The 22,493-nt window shown below is 43.8% G+C and overlaps 2 protein-coding genes and 1 pseudogene across 3 annotated transcripts; 1 reads left to right on the top strand and 2 right to left on the bottom strand.

The window, feature by feature from the left end:
- Positions 1 to 759: 759 nt before the first annotated feature.
- LOC311036082 (sodium- and chloride-dependent neutral and basic amino acid transporter B(0+)-like) lies at positions 760 to 11,799 on the top strand (the record flags this gene model as incomplete). Its single annotated transcript, XM_084044605.1, has 15 exons — positions 760 to 813; positions 3,198 to 3,342; positions 4,016 to 4,147; positions 5,334 to 5,456; positions 5,691 to 5,778; positions 6,113 to 6,245; positions 6,937 to 7,077; positions 7,366 to 7,501; positions 8,025 to 8,117; positions 8,783 to 8,908; positions 9,055 to 9,173; positions 9,535 to 9,634; positions 9,818 to 9,927; positions 10,517 to 10,684; positions 11,656 to 11,799. 15 exons carry the CDS (start codon positions 760 to 762, stop codon positions 11,797 to 11,799), a joined length of 1,812 nt encoding a protein of 603 aa, XP_083900731.1.
- A 3,773-nt stretch (positions 11,800 to 15,572) lies between these two features.
- On the bottom strand, positions 15,573 to 18,132 carry LOC311036081 (sodium- and chloride-dependent creatine transporter 1-like; annotated as a pseudogene). Its single transcript has 2 exons — positions 18,076 to 18,132; positions 15,573 to 17,337 (listed from the first exon to the last, which is right to left on the bottom strand). The product of its transcript is annotated as a sodium- and chloride-dependent creatine transporter 1-like (transcript).
- Positions 18,133 to 19,792: 1,660 nt separating this feature from the next.
- LOC311036080 (sodium- and chloride-dependent creatine transporter 1-like) lies at positions 19,793 to 21,691 on the bottom strand (the record flags this gene model as incomplete). The annotated part of the gene is made up of 1 exon (XM_084044604.1): positions 19,793 to 21,691. One exon carries the CDS (start codon positions 21,689 to 21,691, stop codon positions 19,793 to 19,795), a length of 1,899 nt encoding a protein of 632 aa, XP_083900730.1.
- Between the last annotated feature and the right edge of the window lie 802 nt (positions 21,692 to 22,493).

Genomic DNA, 22,493 nt, shown 5'->3' with positions numbered 1-22,493 from the left:
AACACGATTTTATACAATATAGAGGGGCCGAGGGGTCCCTGCTTCATCTCTCTCTCAGCTAGGGGGTCCTTGGCCTGAAAACGTTGAAGACCCCTGGCTTAGGCCTATGATGTTCTGCATATATATCTGTTTGTCATTTAATGTCACTATGAATTGAGTACAAAGGACCCCAATGGAAACAAGCCAATGGCATTCTTGTTTTTGTTTTCATTCCTATATTAGCTGACCTTGTATTGAACTGTACTTTCATGTGCTTTTTTTCTGCAAACTTATAATAAAGTATTCAATCAATCAATTCAATCAATGGATCAATGCTGGTCTCCTCACGTCACGAGTTGACTCAAATCAGCTGTTCTGTGCGCAGCGCACATGTGCTTGCGCGCGTGCATGTGACGTCAATAAAATACCGTATCCATTAAGACCTGGAACGCATCTGTGTCACTTTAGATTTCTTTGGCTATTCAAAAATAACAGATCTACAAGCTCATAGCATGGCACCGAGTGCTGCGCTATGAGCCTGTAGATCTGCTATTTTTGAAAAAAGAAAAAAAAAGAAAGAAAAACTGTTAGGATTTAGAAAACGCCTCAGGTCTTAAGGGTTAAAAAAAAAATCACCATTAGCATATACGGCTCTCACACACACACACACACACACACCCACTCTAGGTGGATCAGCTAAGCACTAAGCAGGGAGTTGGCTTCAAACGAGAAAGTTGTCTCCTGGGTCAAGAGTAGGCTATAGACCTACTTAACAACGTGATGGAGAAATCCACGGACAATATTATCAGGACTTCTGCCGATGTTGAGCAGCAGGTAAGACAAACACCTGTTAGAGTCGATGCTGTAGCTCATTTATATTAACAATTGATATTAATAATTGCTCATAATTGGCAGCCGCCATATATGGTGGAGACGCTGTTACTTATATACCCATAGAGTACTGAGTGACATGCTTATTGTATCATGAAGACGTATTCCATGATTGTGTGATGTAATCTTACTGCACCTTTAATATTTGTGTCCTTGTATACTCTCCTTTGTGTGGACATAAATAAATGGTTGTGTGTGTGTGTGTGTGTGTGTGTGTGTGTGTGTGTGTGTGTGTGTGTGTGTGTGTGTGTGTGTGTGTGTGTGTGTGTGTGTGTGTGTGTGTGTGTGTGTGTGTGTGTGTGTGTGTGTGTGTGTGTGTGTGTGTGTGTGTGTGTGTGTGTGTGTGTGAGACCCGCGTTCGCGCGTCTTACTTGTATGTATAGGCTACCTGGCTGCTATATGTTTAGTTTTAAGTTATAATGGGTTTGTATAGGAAGGGGGCATGTCTGATAAAATGAATATCAAATAGCTAAATACTGAATCAAGCAACTTAAAAACTGCCTGGGGGGCTCACAAAAGCCTGAGTAGACGATAAAATGACCCAAATCTTTTTTGAAAGTGAAATATCCCTTTAAAGCTGCATTACACCTCAAGCAGACTTTAATTATCAAACCTTTTAATTCATTGTCTGGTTCTGGTCTTATTTTGTTTTAAAAGTGCTTGCTATTCTTGTGTGACCCTTATAACCCCATGCAGGCTCAAATTATTAGTATTGCCACCACCACCAATCATGATAGTAAGAGCAGCTATCTGCACAAACAATGTTCATTGGAGCAGTGGAACCCCAGTTTTGTTGTGGGTACTTGTTCTGTTGTGGAGCATTTCCTATAACAAAGTATAGATAGCCTATAGTAGTGTCATTGTTGTAACTTGGTATTTAGAATGTAATATTTTGCTGCAGGGTGAACTATGGGTAGTAGTATAATGGATGTCTTAGCCCCCCACCCAAAATCACCACACGCTAAACTGGCTATATTTAGATTTTTTCTCTGCTGTTCTATAGCCGCTTTTTTTTCTTTTAACCAAAGACTATTGATATTGCACTGTAGTTAAATAATGATGATGCATTACAACTGTGACTTTGTTATGGTCCAAAGGTACTGATGTTTTCAAATATGGCCCCCTTTGAAAAAAGTTTGGACACCCCTGGCATATAACACGAAAATGTCTTGTATGTGCTGCCACTATAGGCCAATGAACTCAATCCCTGAATATTTTTCATATCGGCCTCATGGTGGCGTTATAAGTTATAACATTATAACATGTACATTATTTGTGTTTGCGCGACGCCCTCTGTGTGTTCGCGACGGGCCACGGGCCGCATGAGTGTGTGTGTGTGTGTGTGTGTGTGCGTGTGCGTGTGCGTGTGCGTGTGTGTGTGCGCGCTCGCGACGGCTCGCGCGCGTGTGTGTGTTGGCGACGGCCGACAGGGAACGGCTCCGCCTGTTAGATCTTTATAATATAAAGATCTAACACACACAAACAGAACACACACAAACACCCGCGCATATTATGCGCGGGTGTTTGTGTGTGTTCTGTTCCTCCACGACGGGATGTGCGTGTGTGTGTACACACTACACCATTGGTTCTCAAAGTGGGGTCCGGGGCCCCCCAGGGGTCCTTGAGGGAGTTCCAGGGGGTCCCCAGCTAAATGATAGATTAGGCACCAAATGGATCCTTATGGGTCTGTAACTCTGAGAGTGTACAAATGGAACCAAATGGACTCTAACGGGTCCATTTGGTTCCATTTGTACACTCTCAGAGTTAAATTAACATACATTTTACGATATAAACTGGGGTCCAAGGGATAGAAATGCCATTAAATGGGGGTCCGTAGCCCTAATGCATGTCAAACTGGGGGTCCTTGAAATTAAAATGGTTGAGATTCACTGCTAGAGCCGTAATCTTCTCTTATGGGGGTCCCTGGCATATCTTTTCAAATGGGGGTCCGCGGGCTAACAAGTGTCAATTTGGGGGTCCTTGCCATGAAAAAGTTTGAGAACCACTCCACTACACAGTACAAACTCACTTTCAATCCCTGATAAACTGTCTGTTCTCAGCGCATAAGCCAAACTGCACACTTTGGGTGCTCATATCCCCCTACGGGTATGGTCTAGTAAAGATAATTGACACAAGGCATTAACAGCCAGTATCTTTAGCCTTTCCCTCCATTGCCCGGTGCCTTTCCATGCCAACAATGGCATCACATGTACCACACTAACCTGCAGTTTGAAGTGATTTGATTGGCTGTAGTTCTTGTCATCGTTTGACTCAGAAATGCACAAGGAGTCAGAAGTATGTATGTGACTCTTTTCTCGTTCCCTCAGGACTCCCATTTCGACGATAAGAATGGTGATGAACAGCGTGAAACCTGGACCAATAAATGGGAGTACCTTCTCTCCATGATTAGCAATGCTGTTGGGCTCGGCAACGTCATTCGTTTCCCCTATATGTGCTTCAAGAATGGCGGGGGTAAGTAAAATGATCTAAATAAAGGAAGGGAAGTTCGCACCCTGTAACTCCCTTCATCAGGTCTCTACCTGAGACCTGATGAAGACCCACAGTGGTCGAAACGTTGTTTAAAGACTTAATACATGTTTTACTGGGAGCTACAGTGTGCTAACTTCCCTTCCTTTCCTCCAATGTACGTATTGTTGTTCAGCACCTGAAAAGTTCTTGTGGGATGTGCGTGCTTCCCTCTGGACTATTTAAAATGATCTTACACACAGTGGTTCTCAAACATGTTAATTTCAAGGACGCGGCAGTTTGATGTGCATGATTAAGGCCACAGATCCCCATAACTCTGAGAGTGTACAAATGGAACCAAATGGACCCGTTCCATTTGTTCACTCTCAGAGTTGCAGATCTGTAAAGGTCCATTTGGTTCCTGACTATCAACAATTTAGCTGGGGACCGCCTGGAACCCCCTCCCTCAAGGACCCCTGGGTGTCCCTGGACCCCACTTTGAGAACCACTGATCTAACGCAGTGGGCATCAAACATTTTCATGTCAAGGACCCCCAAATTGATATGCATTTGGACACCCCTGTAAAACGGTAAATATTCATGAACTTGTGCTCTTTCTTTTCTGCCCCAAATCCATTACAACCCCCAACGCCGCTCTCAATGTTCATGTGACCATGCAGGTGCCTTTCTCATCCCCTACTTTGTGATGTTGATGGTGATTGGAATCCCCACGTTTTTCTTGGAGAGCTCCATTGGACAATTCACCAGTCAAGGACCTATCAAGGTGTGGAGTGCAGTGCCAATACTCCAAGGTGGGTGTGGAGATAGTAGGTTTACGAAATGCCTTCTAAATCCTAAGAGTTTTCTGGGGAAAATATATATATATATATATATATATACACACACACACACACACACACACACACACACACACACACACACACACACACACACACACACACACACACACACACACACACACACACACACACACACACACACACACACACACACACACACACACACACACACACACACACACACACACACACATATATACATATACTTTTTCTGTCTTGGTGGAATGGTGAAATCAGCAACAGAAAGTCTGCCTCTCATCCACTTTCCAGTCACTGCAAAATCATAACCAAGTAAAAAAAATAATGTATTCCCATGGTAATGACTCAATTAAACAAGATGTGGTAGTTTGGGAAAACACTAGGGGATGTGGAAAATACATGGACTATTAGTGGATGTGAAATACATCGATACATGGGGGCTGTTCAGTATATTCAGTTGATATTAACCTTAAAGGAGGAGTTCACCCACAAAATGACTTATTTTCTATCAATTGCACACCCTATGAAGCCTTGAATCCATGGATTCTTTTTTGTTTTTGTCGCATTTCTAAGCTAATAATTTGATTCCCGTCTCCTACCGTCTAATGTATCCGGTAGGAGACACAAAGTAGATTATTTTTGTCTTAGGAATGCCACAAAAATAAATCCATGAAATCAAGGCTTCATGGGGTGTGTAATTGATAGAAAATATGTAATGTTTTGGGTGAACTCCTCCTTTAAATGCCTTCCTGGTCCACAGTGATATGTATGCATTGCTTTGCATTTTACAGCTGTAGCTTATTTTTTTTTTATTGTTTTTGTTTATCTGACGTGCTTTTAATTTGTCTGTATGTTCTGTGCTGTACCACAAATTACCTCTCAGAAGACATGAAAGTTTTCTAAGAGAGTCTTAAGTCTACTCTCTCACTAAATGTTGGAGGCCACTCCTGTGTTTGCCATCCTTTTTTTTAATCTCAGCCAGGATTTACTTAACCTGATTCAGTCTTAGAGAAGAAACCAAACAATCTGTGACAATCCATCTCATTTAATCAACCTGTCTAATCTGTTTCAATTTGAAGTTCGACACACATCTCAAATATGTGCTCATAAATAACTGTGAATCAAATAAAAGTATCTCTTTTTTTCTTCTCTGCTCCAGGTGTTGGAGTTTCCATGGCAGTGGGGATGGCAATGGTGACCATTTATTACAATGTGATCATCTCCTACAGTCTCTACTACTTGTTTGCTTCCTTCCAGTATCCCCTTCCATGGAGTACCACAGGTTCGATACCACTCTTATCATTTTAAAGGAGTAGTTCACCCAAAAGATGACTTATTTTCTATCAATTACACACCCCATGAAGCCTTGAATTCATGTAGATGTTTTAGTTTTTGTCGCATTCCTTAGCCAATAATTTGATGCAATGAGACGGCCTTTGGTAAATGCTACATTTGTACCCACTTGACTTGATCATAATCTTCAGTATCTTCGCTATCGATCCTTTTTTCTTTCCAGAGGGGTGCAATCTAAGGGGTCTGCCAGTGACTAGCCGGATTCTGGAAAATGGGACCTGTCCAGAGAGCGCTAGCGAGCAATACTGGGAGTAAGCACCGGGCAGAGATCAAAACCGAACCATAAAAAGATAGGCTGTACACAACAATAGCTATTAGGCCTAGTGGAGACATTTAGGCGCTTACAAGGTGTCACATACCATAATGTATTGTAGAAGTATTATAAGTGATAGTAAAATATAAAGTTAGATATAAGCAGCCATATAATTTCTTCCTCAGAGTGAATGGATGAATGTAATGCACATTGTAAATTAATCATTTGGTTACATTTGTACACTCCCAGAGTTAAATGAACACTGTGGATTCTTTGGTCCTTTTGACCATAACAGTCCGTCTCTCTCTCTCTCTCTCTCTCTCTGTCCTCAGTCTCGTGGCGCTGCAACGATCCAGCGGTCTTGATGAAACCGGACCAGTAGTCTGGCCCCTTGCCCTCTGTCTGCTGCTGGGCTGGATTCTGATAGCAGTGGCCCTTTGCAAAGGCATCAAGTCATCTGGCAAAGTACAGTATATCTGCTTTCTCTATACCTGTGGCTTCCTGCGCTACCTTATGTCAAACATTATGTCCTATTGTTAGGTCATATCCAGGTTGAACATCAAAAAGAAGGGGACTGGAGCAGCAAGCTGTTTTGTGGAATTCATCCTTTTGATGTAGCTTATTTTGTCCTTACCCCATTGCAAAAATGAATGTGTATAACATTTTTGGTAACTAGCAACAATTTGAAACAACAATTTCGATGGCCTCACAACTTGACGTCATTCTGGCCCTCTGGCAGTTTTCCTGCAATGAAAAGTAATCAGACCACTTTCTCTCTGAGGTACTTGTGAATTCAGGCAAGGTCCCAAGACATTATAGATCTGTGAGCAAACTCATGATTTTCCAGTTCCACTCAGTGTGAGTTTCAGGTGTAGAATATGAATACAAATGCAGACAATGGTAAAATAACCAGTCGTTGACTGCTGAAGTACTAGAGTTCCTTCACCTGCTTTTTTTTTGTTGCTGAACTCACATTCTTTCTTTCTATCTTTCTTTCTTTCACACCACAGATATTAAGATCACTTATTTCAGTGTTAACAACCTCCACTGATAGCTGAATGTTTCAGTGATAAGCTGGTTACCCTATGCATACTTTATGTAAACCGCAAGAAAGTACCCAAATATTATATATGCTTGTGCTTACCTTCTCCATCAGGTGGTGTACTTCACAGCCATATTCCCTTATGTAGTGCTGCTTATCTTGCTGATCAGAGGTTTGACACTGGAAGGCGCCTGGGATGGGATCGAGTACTACATTGGTTCTCAGTCCAATATGTCTAAACTTGGTGAAGCAGAGGTATAGACAAGACCCCCCCCCCCTTTTTTTACTTGGTCAAAGGTTGTCCCCAGAAAATAGTGTTTAAAACGAATTTGCTCTGTAATTTAGGTTTGATTGATTGATTGATTGATTGATTGATTGAATACTCTATTAGACAGAAATGTAAACAGCACGTGGTACAGTAAGACATTAAAGCTAAAAGGATAACACAAAAAAGTCTCGGGGACTTGTTTCCATTGTGGTATGTATTCAATTCAACCACAGAGCATACATAATTAACACAATAATGTCATCAATTACCATAAGGTCTGGAAAGATGCAGCAACTCAAATCTTTATGTCTCTCGGTGAGGCGTCTGGTGCAATCATCTGTCTGTCCTCCTACAATAAGTTCCCTAACAACGTGATCCGGGACACTGTTGTTGTCACACTCACTAACAGTGGTAAGTACTGTACATTCTTTGTTTTTTTTGTAACGTTTTCACTTCAGATAAGAAATGAATAGGCTTCTTGTCGAGTTTCGAAAACAGAGCAAAATCAACGAGACTGCTATAGTCTGTGTCTGAGGAACTTTTACAAAATAATCTTTACTCTTATGTACCCGCACACTCAGTTTACGCATACACACACACACACACACACACACACACACACACACACACACACACACACACACACACACACACACACACACACACACACACACACACACACACACACACACACTAGCTAGTACATCTAAATTTGGTTGGTTAGTCTGTCTGTGGGTTTTATAAACATTGAACCAATTACTGTAAGTATTACCAAGAGCTTGTGACTACGTATCTAGTACATTGGATCCATTGGAACACAGTTTATTTATATATTTTCTTCCATTTTCTGAAAAGTAACAGTTTTGGATATACAAGGTTTCCACCTGACAGCGACGATCTAATCCCTGATTGTCTTTGTTTCATCTGCTCCTAGGAACCAGTGTGTTTGCTGGCTTTGCCATATTTTCTATTTTGGGATACATGGCTCACGTCTCCGGGAAGGATGTTTCTGCGGTTGCCAACCCAGGTGAGAGTGGGTCATCACAATAAAATGAGGCATGATGTGTTAATTCCACGATAGGAGATATGTGATGTTGTTACCTGGCTTTAGTTTTTGTGAAAAAAGCCTGCATATATCGCTATCAGTTGATATCAGAATCAGAAATTAAGAGTTGGACAATATTGGAAAATCGGATATAGCTATTTTATCAATTACTTTTTTGATTAATCAAATAAACAGGAAGCATACAGTATATACATATAACACCTAAAATAGGTGATCTCAAGCTCACAATGCCACTTGTAGATCTACTATTTTTGGTGTTTTGGAAAATCGATTAAAAAACATCATCGTTATGCCAATTAATTCCTCCCCACACAGATTTATTTGTGTTTTATGTGTGTTGCCACTGCTGTACTCACCTGCCAGTGAGGAGGAGCCCCCACCGGTAGGACGCAGCGCCTCTGTCTAACTCCCACTTAACTCTATGAACTCCCCCTACCCAACACTCCCTGCTGACAGGTGTCGCCCCAATCCTTAAGAGTATGTGCAGTGACAAAGATCACCCTCCGTGCCCGACTTCCCTCCCCCTAACATGGCCAATCGTATATAGACTCAGTTTGATGAACTGTTGCCCACCGAACTCTGTTTGACAATATTCTCCTTTCTACTGTACCTGTATTTGTGTGCAGGATATGGTCTTGCATTCATTGCATATCCAGATGCATTGGCGACGTTGCCCGTATCTCCCCTATGGTCCATTCTTTTTTTCCTCATGCTGGTAACTCTTGGTCTGGGCTCGCAGTTTGGCGCGATTGGTGAGTTTCAAATTTGCCAATGACTGGCAGTGTATATTCAGCCATCAGACGGCATTGATCTTTAACTTAACCACACTAAACCCACGCCTAGCCGTAAAGACAATTGAGCCCTATAAAAATGTAATTGAATTCCTTCCTGTCATTAGAGACGCTCATGACATGCGTGGCAGATGCCTACCCGAAGTTCTTCAAATCGAAGCGACTCCTGATAACTGTGGTAACCTGTACCGTTCTGTTCTTCCTCGGCTTGCCCTGTGTCACAAGGGTACGTCAGCTTCCAAAATTGCAAAGTTCTGTGCAATCTCTTCTATTATTGATAGCAAGTAACAGCGAAGACGCTGTTACTTGTACCCCTGAGGGGTGTTTGGGTAATTGTTCAAGATTTGCTGACTGTAAAATGTTACATAGCACCGTGCAAATATTTGTGTCCTTGTATTGTATCTCTTATGTGGACATTAATTCATTATTTGTGTGTGTGTGTGTGTGTGTGTGTGTGTGTGTGTGTGTGTGTGTGTGTGTGTGTGTGTGTGTGTGTGTGTGTGTGTGTGTGTGTGTGTGTGTGTGTGTGTGTGTGTGTGTGTGTGTGTGTGTGTGTGTGTGTGTGTGTGTGTGTGTGTGTGTGACAGGCAGGAATATACTGGGTGACTCTGATAGACACTTTTGTTACAAGCTGGGTTCTGCTAATTATTGGTTTCTTTGAGTTCATCGCCTTCATCTACATATATGGTACTGTAAATGTGAACAGATGTGGAGATGTGGAGATGTAAATGAGACGTGTCTATGATTTTCATGTTGCCATATTTGTAGCAACAAGCAAAGTAATTTAAAAGTTGAAATTTAGATAGCTGGTTTCTGCCCGACGGCGACAATATAATGTGCGTATTTGTGTGTCTCTAATATGCTGTCCAGGTGTTAACCGTTTGATTGAAGACATAGAAATGATGATTGGGAAGAAGAGCTTCTGTTTCTGGCTTTGGTGGAGAATTTGCTGGTTCGTCATCACTCCCTGCATCATCCTAGTGAGTACAGTACAGTCTCAAACACTGTGCCTTTACATCACTCACATTATATTACACCACAACACTGAAAAATAACTTGCTCTTTGTGCATTATCACTTACATAACTGTCATAGCACTGTAGCACATTGTCTTCTGATGCTCAATGTAAAAATGTTATATCCGATTACCGATTAACTGCACGGTCACATCGACCGATAGCGATATTGCGTTTCCTGTAGGATTTACCTTACGTCCCAAATATTTGTGTGATACAAACTTTATTTTTCATCAAACACTTGAACCCTTACCTAGCATCCCTTTTCTGAGGGGAACATTAGCCGAAAATGGCAGATCTACAAGCTCACAACGCCTCGCACCGCGAGGCGTTGTGAGCTTGTAGATTGTCTATTTTCCGAAAAGAGGTTTGGTGTAGAGGGGAAAAAACAGACCAAGAACAAGTTTTCCAATTATTTAGGGTTTAACTATCTGAAAATACACATAACATGAATCCAACACAACGCTACACAATGACAGTGCTGTCAAACTAGTCTGACGTTGGAAGACCTCTGGTCTAAACAAACACTGCCATGGCCTTTGTTCTGTGCTCAGGTGATCCTGATCTGGTCTCTGGCAACGTTCGTTGCTCCTACCTATGGAGATGTCGAGTTCCCAGCCTGGGGCCTGGCACTGGGGTGGTGCATGGCTCTCTTCTGCATCCTCTGGATTCCTCTCATTGCTGTGTATAAACTGATGCGAGCAGAGGGCAACCTGTGGCAGGTGAGTGTGTGTGTCTGTAGTGATGGAAGAAGTAAAAAAAATGTTTTTACTCAAGTAAAAGTAGGCTATCAATACCACAATGTAGAAATACTAGTAAAAGTTCGGTCTTAAACATTTACTTAAGTAAAAGTACAAAAGTATTGGCATCAAAGTGTACTTAAAGTACTAAAAGTAATTGTGCAGAATGTCCCATTTCAAGTTTTCAAAATGTATAAAAGCTTGTAGATCTGCTATTTCTAAGACGGCAAGTCCCATTCCTTGATCTGGCTTTAAAAATGTATGAATTTCTATCAAATATCTTACCATGAGATTGACCTAACAGTTAAGTTTAGTTTCTCTACGTGTTTGTTGGAGAAAAGTTGACATCTTCACACAGCCTGGCTATGTTAACAGGCACTAGTCTCTGTCATGAGGAAGTGGCTCTTCCTGGTGGCCGGAAGTATTGGAAATTGGAAATACTCCAATTGTACTGGAAATTGTACTTAAGTACAGTACTGGAGTACACAGTGGCTCACAGCCTCAGCCTGATGACCTAAAAGTCTAATATCTCCCCCGATCTATGGGGAAATGGGGAATGTCCTTTAATCTAGCGGTTAAGATATTGGCTTTCCATGCGGGACACCCGGGTTTGCATCCCGTGCATTACACTCAGTTACTTAACATCACTGGTGTGTGATTGTTTCGTTAGATATTCAACAGTTGTATGTACTGCAGTGGTTCTCAAACCTTTTCATGTCAAGGACCTCCAAATTGATATGTAATTGGCCACAGACCCCCCTTCGAAAATATTTGTGCTGTTACAATAAAAAAATAAAAAAAGGTTTTATAAGTGATCTACTGTAAGCTTGCTTGTGAGCTTGTAGATCCACCCACTTTGAGAACCGCTGATGTACTGCATCATGGGGGGGGGGGGGGGGGTCTAATTTGACCAAGAATTGGTTCTGGTCCTGATGTGTGTCCTCTTCACGCAGCGTGTGAAGTGTTTGAGCTCTCCGTCTAAGGACTGGCACCCCTACCTGGATGTCCATCGCGGCGAACGATACTCTGAACACAGTCATCTCGGGATGAACACGCCCAGTGCACCAGAACCTAACGCCGAAGACACACGTCTCTGATGTGTGTGTGTGTGTGTGTGTGTGTGTGTGTGGTGTGTGTGAGTAGAGTACAAACCCCATGTAATTTCATCCATGTTCCATCTCTGTGATATCCCAGACATATTTCACAGCTAATACACCAGATGTGGTTGATGAAGAGTCCAGAGAAGTTTCTGTATTTAGAGATGGCATGCAGCTTTGACCTTAGCCTAGAGGAAGCCTTTATGACCACGGTCATTAAATACCAACCACTCTACACCATTACACTACCACTACATACCATCTCAGAGCTAGGTTATAGATGCAGACTATTTGTTTTCATATTTGCCAGTAGTACTAGTTGTTAGAGGGCTTCAACAACTTGGGATGCCCAAAAAGGAGACAAAAAGGCTGGCAAAGTATTGAGCTGTCTCTGCTATAATTGGCAGCCGCCATATATGGTGGAGAGGCTATACTTATACCCATAGAGTACTGAGTGACATGCCTATTGTATCATCAAGACACATGCCATGATTTTGTGAATGTAACCTTACCGCACCTATAAAATGTGTGTCCCTGTATGTATTTTATTACAGAAACTCACACTTTATGGCTTATTATATGGAATAGCCTTGTCATGGTTTCAGAGCTACTTGTCAGCAGGAAAGCAATTTGTAACTTGGAATAATACCTCTTCTGACTACAGGTTCAATACTTGGCCCCCTACTGTTCCTCATTTATATAAATGAGGAGACTCCAATATTTTTTTATCTGGTAAAGATGAACAGAAATTAATATTGGAAATTAACCAAGAGTTGAGTAATGTAGACACCTGGTTCAAAGCAAACACATTATCCTTGAATATAAAGAAAAGTGCATACATGATGTTTATGCTTCATAATCACCCAGTTAAAAGTAGCCGTCCCAATATTCAGATTGATAATGATATCCTAGAAAAGGTTACTGTTACTGCTAAACAACTTTCAAATATGCATTTTCTTGTTTCAATCAATTCACAAACTACTCCCAGCCTGTTTTCAAAATGTATTTCAGTTTAATAATGAACTTCACAATTATAACACTAGGTCAGCCGGTGATCTGCATTCCACTTTTTTCAGGACAACAACTGCTCAATACTCTTATCAAATTCAGAGGAACTCACTTTTGGAATAGCTTACCGCTTCATATTAGAGACTGTACCAGCCTTAGCTCTTTGAAGAAACAATCATTGCAGCTTTTACTATCAATCATAAGTAACACATCTTAACCACATTTTTGTTTGTATACTTGTGGGTGTGTGTTTATATACAGTATATAGGTATGTGTATGTACTATGTATATATATATATAGTCATATTTCTATTTGTTCTAGATAATATTTGCCTTTAATCTTATTACTGCAACACAGAATATTCTTTACATATTGATAAATCTATATTTATATCTACTGTTATTGTCAATATTATTTGCTATTATCACTATAAATATTTCATAACAATAATTATTGACATTTCTACATTTGTTATTGTTATTAGTATTAGATATAGATATATTCCCCATATCTTCATTGACGTGATTTCAAGCTTTGATGATAGCTTCTTTTAGGATGGCCTTTCCGGCATATCTTGTTTTGATTTTGATTTTTGTTCCTTCCCATATAAAAGTATAGTTTTTTTGTTTATTTTTGTTTTTATTCAAGAAAATATTTCATACAAGTTGTATATGTTTATATCAACACCAAAATGGAATCAGAGCACTTTATTTTATCAGTAAAATGTATGCTAGAACCCCTTTATAATTTTAATAGCTTTAGTTTACACAGCTAAAGGGTTTAAGACACTGCACTTTGGTGCTGCCTATATGATATCTTAGTAAAACGCTAGCCTAGAACTGTTTACATGTTTGCAGAAATGACAGTTATCTACAGAATACATCTACAAGACTTCCTGTAAATCGGGGAGGCTATAGCGCCCCGTGCGGGAGGCCATATTGCACCCGTGGTGAAAGCCTGCTGTTAGCCACAGCACATCCTCCCATCAGCACATCTGTCTGACAATCCAGGATGTGGCAAAGGGGCCCTGCCGATGTCTTCGCTTATCTCACCTGATGAACTTTTGCACTTCACTCACTTACACATATAGGCCTAATTTATTTGTGTAATAGCTACGCCCATACGAGACCGCTTCGGTGGGCTGTCCAACACTAATTCTGTTAATGTATATATGTGACTGCTTGTCTTTCAATAAATGAGAACATGTTAACTTGGACGCTTGTTTGAGACTTAGTGTGTTCCCGATGCATCGCTCTTCTTCTATGCTGCTATAACTGAGACATCACCTTGTATTTTCCTATGAACTTCTCTCATCCACATCATCTGACCAGACTTTGAATGACCTAGAGAATAAAATCATTACACCCAGTACACAGCTTTTTTGGGACACAAGGGGGGCGTGGTCCTTTCTCATGTTTTTACAGATTATGAAAGTACAGTAACTTAGAAATTATGTGTCATACATGAAATTTGAAAATATTTTTATGCAGTTAAACCTCTAACCAAGAATCTGAGTAAAAGGCTCCCAAAAGTAGAAGTTTTTCAAACTACTGGCAGGTAAGGGTTGTGAACAATGCCTTGTAAATGCCACTCTTCACTGTCATGGTGGTTATAGCAATGCTGTTACTTTATTCAGACTTGTACTCTCTGTGTCATGTGTAGCTCATCAGCTAGCTGCATGAAGCTGTGTTCCGTCATCAAATCAAAGTTGTGAACAAAAGTGTCGGGGGCGTCCAGTGAGGTCAGAGGTCAGAAAAGTTCAGACAATAGTGGACACTGGACTGGAGATGGCTCTTCATGTCAGCACTTGTGACACACGCACCCTGTTTAATAGTTCCGGGAGGGTGATACCAAGTGAGCCATTGGTTCTCAAAGTGGGGGTCCTTGGGGGGAGGGATTCATGTGTTTACGTCAAACAACAGCTGGACGGACGTTAAAGTGCAGATAGCAGTTCTCAAACTCCAGGAAACACGCCCTGAGAGGCTGAAGGACGTATTCTCCTCTGCCCGCATAGTGTTATATAGGTGGTGGTGTTTTCATTGTTTTTTATTGCATTGTGAGTCAGTCTGTGTATGAGAGATGAGATGACAGGTTGGACACTATACTTACTGTCAAAGAAATATGTTTCTTTTAAAAGTAATACAAATAAAGACTTCATGATTGAAGGTTGCCACTGATTTGCTGCCTTGGCCGCTTGGGCAATCTTACAGTCGGGAGAAGAAAGAGGCCACTGGGAGTTGCTTTAATGCTTTTAGAAGTGCTTGATAAGCACATGAGAATGCCGTGAAAAGCTCTTACATTCAACATATTCCACTAATGGCTTTCAGCCATGTTATTCTTCCATACAGGGGGCACGAGTCGCCCTAATAAATAGTGTTTCCTTTATTTGCGCCACCTAAGCCATTGGTTCTCAAAGTGGGGGTCCTTGGGGGGAGATTCATGTGTTTACGTCAAACAACGACCGGACGTACGCTAAAGTGCAGATAGCAGTTCTCAAACTGCTATCTCCTACTTCTTTTTTGTTTTTGTGTACAATTGTAATCATATATACTGTACTTACACAGTAAGTGGATTAAAAGGCTCCCCAAGCCCTCCCCCCAATTCGTTTTTAATAAAAAATAAATACTTAAAAATACTGGTTCGGCCTGTTCTCTATGGACTACCTTCCTGTGCACTGCAACGTTAGTGTACACACACACACACACACACACACACACACACACACACACACACACACACACACAATGCTCTTGCATAGTCGGCCCTAAACAACACTCTCGTCGTCCATCCCAGACAATGCTCTCTTGTCCTCTGTCGGCCGGGACAGAGACGGCAGAGACTTCATGTCTGTGTCTGGAGACATGTCCTCCAGATGATGAGGACCCCACACAGGAGCGGTCAGACGGACCCAGCGCTTCCTCAACGTGCCTTCGGCGCGGTAGAGCTTGTAGAGCAGGATAGCAGGTACACAGAACATCGAGGACAGAGAAAGGCACCAGCCGATCATCTCACCCCACCACGGATACACGTATGTTTTGTTGTAGGTCAAGGGCGGGTAGTTAATCAGGTAAAATAAGAAGACGCCCACACAGATGCAGGGGCTGAGGAAAGACCAATAGCATTTCATACACCAGGTCAGCCGCGGTCTGTAGCCGATCATGAGAACGACATCATCCATGAAGCGATCAGCTCCATAGACCCAGGCCACCACTATACATTGCCACGATGCTTGCCAGAGCAGCGTAATTCCACTGACGGCATAGGTGTCATATAGGTGGAAGACATACATACCCCCCTGTGTTATCATGGAGAGTTCGATGATGAAGCACAGTAGAGAATAGAGCGCCACGACGATCTCCCGTCGGTAGCGATGGTCGAATCTCCTTGGAAGAACATCCAGCATCCCCGTTACGAACCCTTCGACGGCCGCAAACTGGCTGCCCACTCCCAGCAGCAGCAGCATGAAGAAGAACAACGCGGGCCACCTCCTCGATACTCACTCCCTGTTCGGCGGCCATGAATCTCAGTATGGAAAAGACGACGAACCCGGCCAAGAAGCTGGTTCCGCTGTTTATCAGGGACAGAACGTAGGCGTCTCTGTAGCAGTCGTTGTTGAACCGGTTGTAGCTGCCCAGAGCGCTCAGGGCTCCCACTCCGATGGAATAGGAGAAGATCTGAGTCGCAGCGTTGATCCACATCCGTGCCTCGCCCAGTTTGGACCAGTCAGGCTTGAGGTAGTACACGATGCCGTTGTAAGCTCCGGGAAGCGTGAGTCCTTTGCCCAGTAAGATTATGAGAATCACATAGGGGAAGGTTGCCGTGAAGTACGCGACCTTGCCGGTGGACTTGACTCCTTTCCATACGCAGAAATACACGATGACCCAAACAGCCAGCAGACACAACGCCAGCTCCCAGCTCAGTGCACCGGGCTGATCCAAACCGCCGGAGATGCTCAGCACCTTGTTCTCCCAGAACTCGGTAACGGGGTCCTTGCAAGTCACGTTAGGAGGGAAGGTGATGTTGTTCCCGAGGGTGCCGTTCATCAGACATTTGCCCTGGCTAAAATCTTCCACGCATCTCGCTGTGTTCCACTCGTTGCCGCAGGTGCTCCAGGGGAGGGTGGACCAACTGAAGGTAGAGGACAAGGATACGATGAAGTAGTAGAACGACCACGCTATGACGACGCTGTAGTAGGTGTTTACAAGAAACACAAGCACCATGGAGGCGTAACCCAGACCGTTAAACAGAGGAGCGATGTTCCACGCGTTGACGCTTCCCGCCTTCATGAACTGACCCATGGCTATCTCCAGGAAGAAGATTGGAATGCCCGCCAGGAACACAAACAGCACGTGGGGGATCAGAAACACTCCTCCTCCGTTCTCGTAGACAAGGTAGGGGAAGCGCCACACGTTGGCCAAGCCCACGGCAAAGCCCATGCAAGTCATGATGAAGTCCAGCTGTCGGGTCCATGTCTGCCTCACGGGGGCGGCGTTGCCCTGCACTGATGATGCCTTCTTTGTCACCAGAACCTCCTCCAAGCCAAGTTTCTCTAGTCCGTTTCTTCATTCCCTATCATTGAATAACTGCTTCACTGTTTTTACTGTAAATACTGTACTTGAATCTCCTCAGTCAGTCAGTGAAACAGAATGATCAGTTTCCCTGCAGAACACAACACATAGCCTTAAATAGCAGTGTCAGGCGACGACATCACTGGGAACTGTGATGTCATTCTATTTCAGACAACCTGTAGGTGGAAACCCCCCCAGTTTCAAGCGAGCCCTCCGACTCGTGCGCGCGTTAGAGTCCTTGGTCCGTGTTTCAAGACGGGTCTGGTGGTTTAGGGTATAGGCGACATCATCGCCGACCCGGCGATTTGTGTGAAATTTGGATTCAATTTGAAGGAGTAATATCAAAAAATGTGTTTTACATAAGTCGGCCTCCTGGTGGCGCTATAAAAGGCAGATGTGAAAAATGCAGAGAAAAGGTTTTTCTTTGGCCTCTAGGGAGTGGCATACAACGTTTTACACTGATCATGCAGTTATAGGTAAAAACATGAATTGGCCTGTTATAGCACCACCATGAGGCTGATTTGAAAAATGTAGAGATTAGCTTTTCACAGACAAACACACCGACAGACGGACGGACAGGGTGTAAAACATAGTCTCGGCCATGACTTTCGGCCTGGCGGAGACAATAATAGAGGAAAGGCCATGGGGTCACCAAAGTCCAGGGGTTCCTCCTCTTAAATAGATGAAGGTGCACCAAACTCTCTTTTCCCAGTGTTTCGCACAGGTGGGTGTGGTTTTGAGGTCAGGTTTAGGCATTAGTTTCTGTGAGGTTAAGGTTGGGTTTTAGGCATAGTATTGAGGTCAGGGTTAAGATTAGAGTTGGGCATAGTTTTTGTACGGGTAGGGTTTAGGCATTTAAACACGCCCACCTGGTCGAAACACCAAAGAAAGAGGGGAGGGTCCCGAAGGTAAGTAAAAGTAAAATATGTAGTAACTAAGTGTGCATATACATGTGATAGTGTTTTAAGTAAAATTGTTGTGTTTATTGGTGTGGGAATATTTTGAAGGTACCTGGGGAATGGTATGAGCTAGCCAGGTAATAGGGACCCACCTATATCAAGGGAGTCAGTCTGTGTATGAGAGATGAGATGACAGGTTGGACACAATAATGTCAAAGAAATATGTAAAAAAAAAAAGTGATAAAAATAAAGACTTCATGATTGAAGGTTGCCACTGATTTGCTGCCTTGGCCGCTCGGGCAATCTTACAGTCGGGAGAAGAAAGAGGCCACTGGGAGTTGCTTTTATAAGTGCTTGATAAGCACATGAGAATGCTGTGAAAAGCTCTTACATTCAACATATTCCACTAACGGCTATCAGCCACGTTATTCTTCCATACATTTTTTCGTTTCCTTGGGCGGGGTGTTCTCAGTTGTAGGGGGCACGAGTCGCCCTAATAAATAGTGTTCCCTTTATTTGCGCCACCTAAGCCATTGGTTCTCAAAGTGGGGGTCCTTGGGGGGAGATTCATGTGTTTTTGCCAAACAACAACCGGACGGACGCTGAAGTGCAGATAGCAGTTCTCAAACTCCTCGCCATAAAACATGCCGTGGCCCCCTGAGGAGAGGAGTAACGCACATATGCAGAAATGCACTCTAGGGGTCTCTACTGTACACTGGACGGGTGCACGTAAATGTGCATATGGTGAATCAGTGAGAGCAAGCTGTTTCTTCTCTCTCTCTCTCTCTCTCTCTCTCTCTCTCTCTCTCTCTCTCTCTCTCATGATTTAAATCATAAAACTGTCTGCTTTGCTGTTACCCCCACTGGCCCACATTTGACTTTGGTGAAGGATTTTCCTACTTTTTTGTTTGTTTTTGTGTACATTGTAATCCTATATACTGTACTTCTTACACAGTAAGTGGATGAAAAGGCTCCCCCAGCCCTCCCCCCAATTTGTTTTTAATAAAAAAGAAATACATAAAAATACTGGTTGGGCCTGTCCTCTATGGACTGCACAGGATGGTTCCTGTGCACTGCAACGTTGATCGGCTGGTGCCGAAAATCATAAAACTGTCAGCTTTGCTGTTACCCCCACATTTGACTTTGGTGAAGGATTTTCCTACTTTTTTGTTTGTTTTTGTGTACATTGGAATCCTATATACTGTACTTACACAGTAAGTGGATGAAAAGGCTCCCCCAGCCCTCCCCCCAATTTGTTTTTAATAAAAAAGAAATACATAAAAATACTGGTTGGTCCTGTCCTCTATGGACTGCACAGGATGGTTCCTGTGCACTGCAACGTTATTGTGTTCAAATTGTTCTATTGTATTTCATTCTAACCATTTCAAAGGGAATGGCACTCCATTTGCACGGTACTCTTAATGCTTCCTTCCAATACTATAGCAGCTATTACAGTACATTATCGGGGACACACACACACACACACGCACACACACAATGCTATTGCGTAGTCGGCCCTAAACAACACTCTCGTCATCAATCCCAGACAATGCTATCTTGTCCTCTGTCCCCCGGGACAGAGACGGCAGAGACTTCATGTCCGTGTCTGGAGACATGTCCTCCAGATGATGAGGACCCCACACAGGAGCGGTCAGACTGACCCAGCGCTTCTTCAACGTACCTTCGGCACGGCAGAGCTTGTAGAGCAGGATAGCAGGTCCACAGAGCATCGAGGACAGAGAAAGGCACCAGCCGATCATCTCACCCCACCACGGATACACGTACGTTTTGTTGTAGGTCAAGGGCTCGTAGTTAATCAGGTAAAATAAGAAGACGCCCACACAGATGCAGGGGCTGAGGAAGGACCAACAGCATTTCATACACCATGTCAGCCGCGGTCTGTAGCCGATCATGCGAGCGATGTCATCCATGAAGCGATCAGCTCCATAGACCCAGGACACCACTATACATTGCCATGATGCTTGCCAGAGCAACGTAATTCCAGTGACGGCATAGTAGTCATATAGCTGGAACACATACATACCCCCTTGTGTTATCATGGAAAGGCCGATTATGAAGCACAGTAAACTGTACAGTGCCACAACGATCTCCCGCCGGTAGCGATGGTCGAATCTCCTTGGAAGCATGTCCAGCATCCCCGTTACAAACCCTTCGACGGCCGCAAACTGGCTGCCCACTCCCAGCAGCAGCAGCATGAAGAAGAACAACGTGCCCCAGATGGGCGCTCCAGGCATCATAGTCACAGCTTTGGGGTATGCTATGAACGCCAGCCCCGGGCCTGACTCGGCCACCTCGTTGATACTCACTCCCTGTTCGGTGGCCATGAATCCCAGTATGGCAAAGACAACGAACCCGGCCAAGAAGCTGGTTCCGCTGTTTATCAGGGACAGAATGTAGGCGTCTCTGTAGCAGTCGTAGTTGAACCGGTTATAGCTGCCCAGAGCGCTCAAGGCTCCCAATCCTATGGAATAGGAGAAGAAGATCTGAGACGCAGCGTCGATCCACATTCGTGCCTCGCCCAGTTTGGACCAGTCGGGGTTGAGGTAGTACACAATGCCGTCGTGAGCTCCGCGAAGCGTGAGTCCTTTGCCTAACAAGATGATGAGAATCACATAGGGGAAGGTTGCAGTGAAATACGCGACCTTGCCAGTGGACTCGACTCCTTTCCATACGCAGAAATACACGATGACCCAAACAGCCAGCAGACACAACGCCAGCTCCCAGCTCAGCGCACCGGGCTGATCCAAACCGCCGGAGATGTTCAGCACCTTGTTCTCCCAGAACTCTGTAACGGGCGATCGTGCGTTACGAGCGAGGTCCTCGCAAGTCACGTTGGGAGGGAAGGGGATGTTCCTCCCCAAGGTGCTGTTCATCAGACATTTGCCCTGGCTAAAATCCTCCACACACCTCGCCGTGTTCCAATCATTGCCGCAGGTGCTCCAGGGGAGGGGGGACCAGCTGAATGTAGAGGACAAGGATACGATAAAGTAGTATAACGACCACGCTATGATGACGATGTAATTGGTGTTGAAAAGAAACACAAGCACCATGGAGGAGTAACCCAGACCGCTAAACAGAGGAGCGATGTTCCATGCGTTGACGCCTCCCGCCTTCATGAACTGACCCATGGCTATCTCCAGAAAGAAGATCGGAATGCCCGCCAGGAACACAAGCAGCACGTAGGGGATCAGAAACACTCCTCCGCCATTCTTGTAGACAAGGTAGGGGAAGCGCCACACGTTGCCCAGGCCCACGGCAAAGCCCATGCAAGTCATGATGAAGTCCAGCTGTCGGGTCCACGTCTGCCTCACGGGGGCGGGGTTGCCCTGCACTGATGTCTTCATCGGTACCAGAACCTCCTCCAAGCCTTGTTTCTCCAGTCCCTGTTTCTCCATTCTCTGTTGTTGAGTAACTGCTTCACTGTCTTTACTGTAGATACTGCACTTCAATCTCCTCAGTCAGTCAGTCAGTCAGTCAGTCAGTCAGTAAAACAGAATAATCAGTTTCCCTGCAGAACACAACACACAGCCTTAAAGAGCAGCGTCAGGTGATGACATCACTGGGAACTGTGATGTCACTCTACTTCAGACAACCTGTAGGTCGGGACCGCCAGGGTGGTCCCCACAGCAAAACCATCTGGACAGAGGACACTAGGGACATGTGGGCACCTGGACGAGTGAGCACTTAGGGGTGGAGATAACTGGGCACCTAGAGAGGTGGGCACTTGGACAACTGGGCACTAGAGGCATGTGGGCACCTGGACGCGTGGGCACCTTAATTAGAATTTGTTTTTTAACTACAATTAAAAAGACAAGAGGCTTTGTGTTTGATTAAATTCAGGTTGCACTAACTAATTCAGTAATAAGTTAGACACACAAGTGTGTGTGTGTGTGTGTGTGTGTGTGTGTGTGTGTGTGTGTGTGTGTGTGTGTGTGTGTGTGTGTGTGTCCAGGATCGGACTATTCAGCCACCAGAGGACTCACAAATAGGAGAAGATGGTCATCATCGGACATGATGGACAACCACAAGCAAGCAAGTGTGTGTGTGCGTGCGTGCGTGCGTGCGTGCGTGCGTGCGTGCGTGCGTGCGTGCGTGCATGCGTGCGTGTACGTGCGTGCACAGTGTATTATACTATTATAGTTGTAATAGGACAGGCTATTATATTCACTGCTAAATTAAAAAATGAAATGCATTATA

This window comes from Gymnoscopelus microlampas (genome assembly GCF_963454915.1).
Source record: "Gymnoscopelus microlampas genome assembly, chromosome: 20".
Lineage (NCBI taxonomy): Eukaryota > Metazoa > Chordata > Actinopteri > Myctophiformes > Myctophidae > Gymnoscopelus > Gymnoscopelus microlampas.
This window is presented reverse-complemented; position numbering and strand designations above follow the sequence as displayed.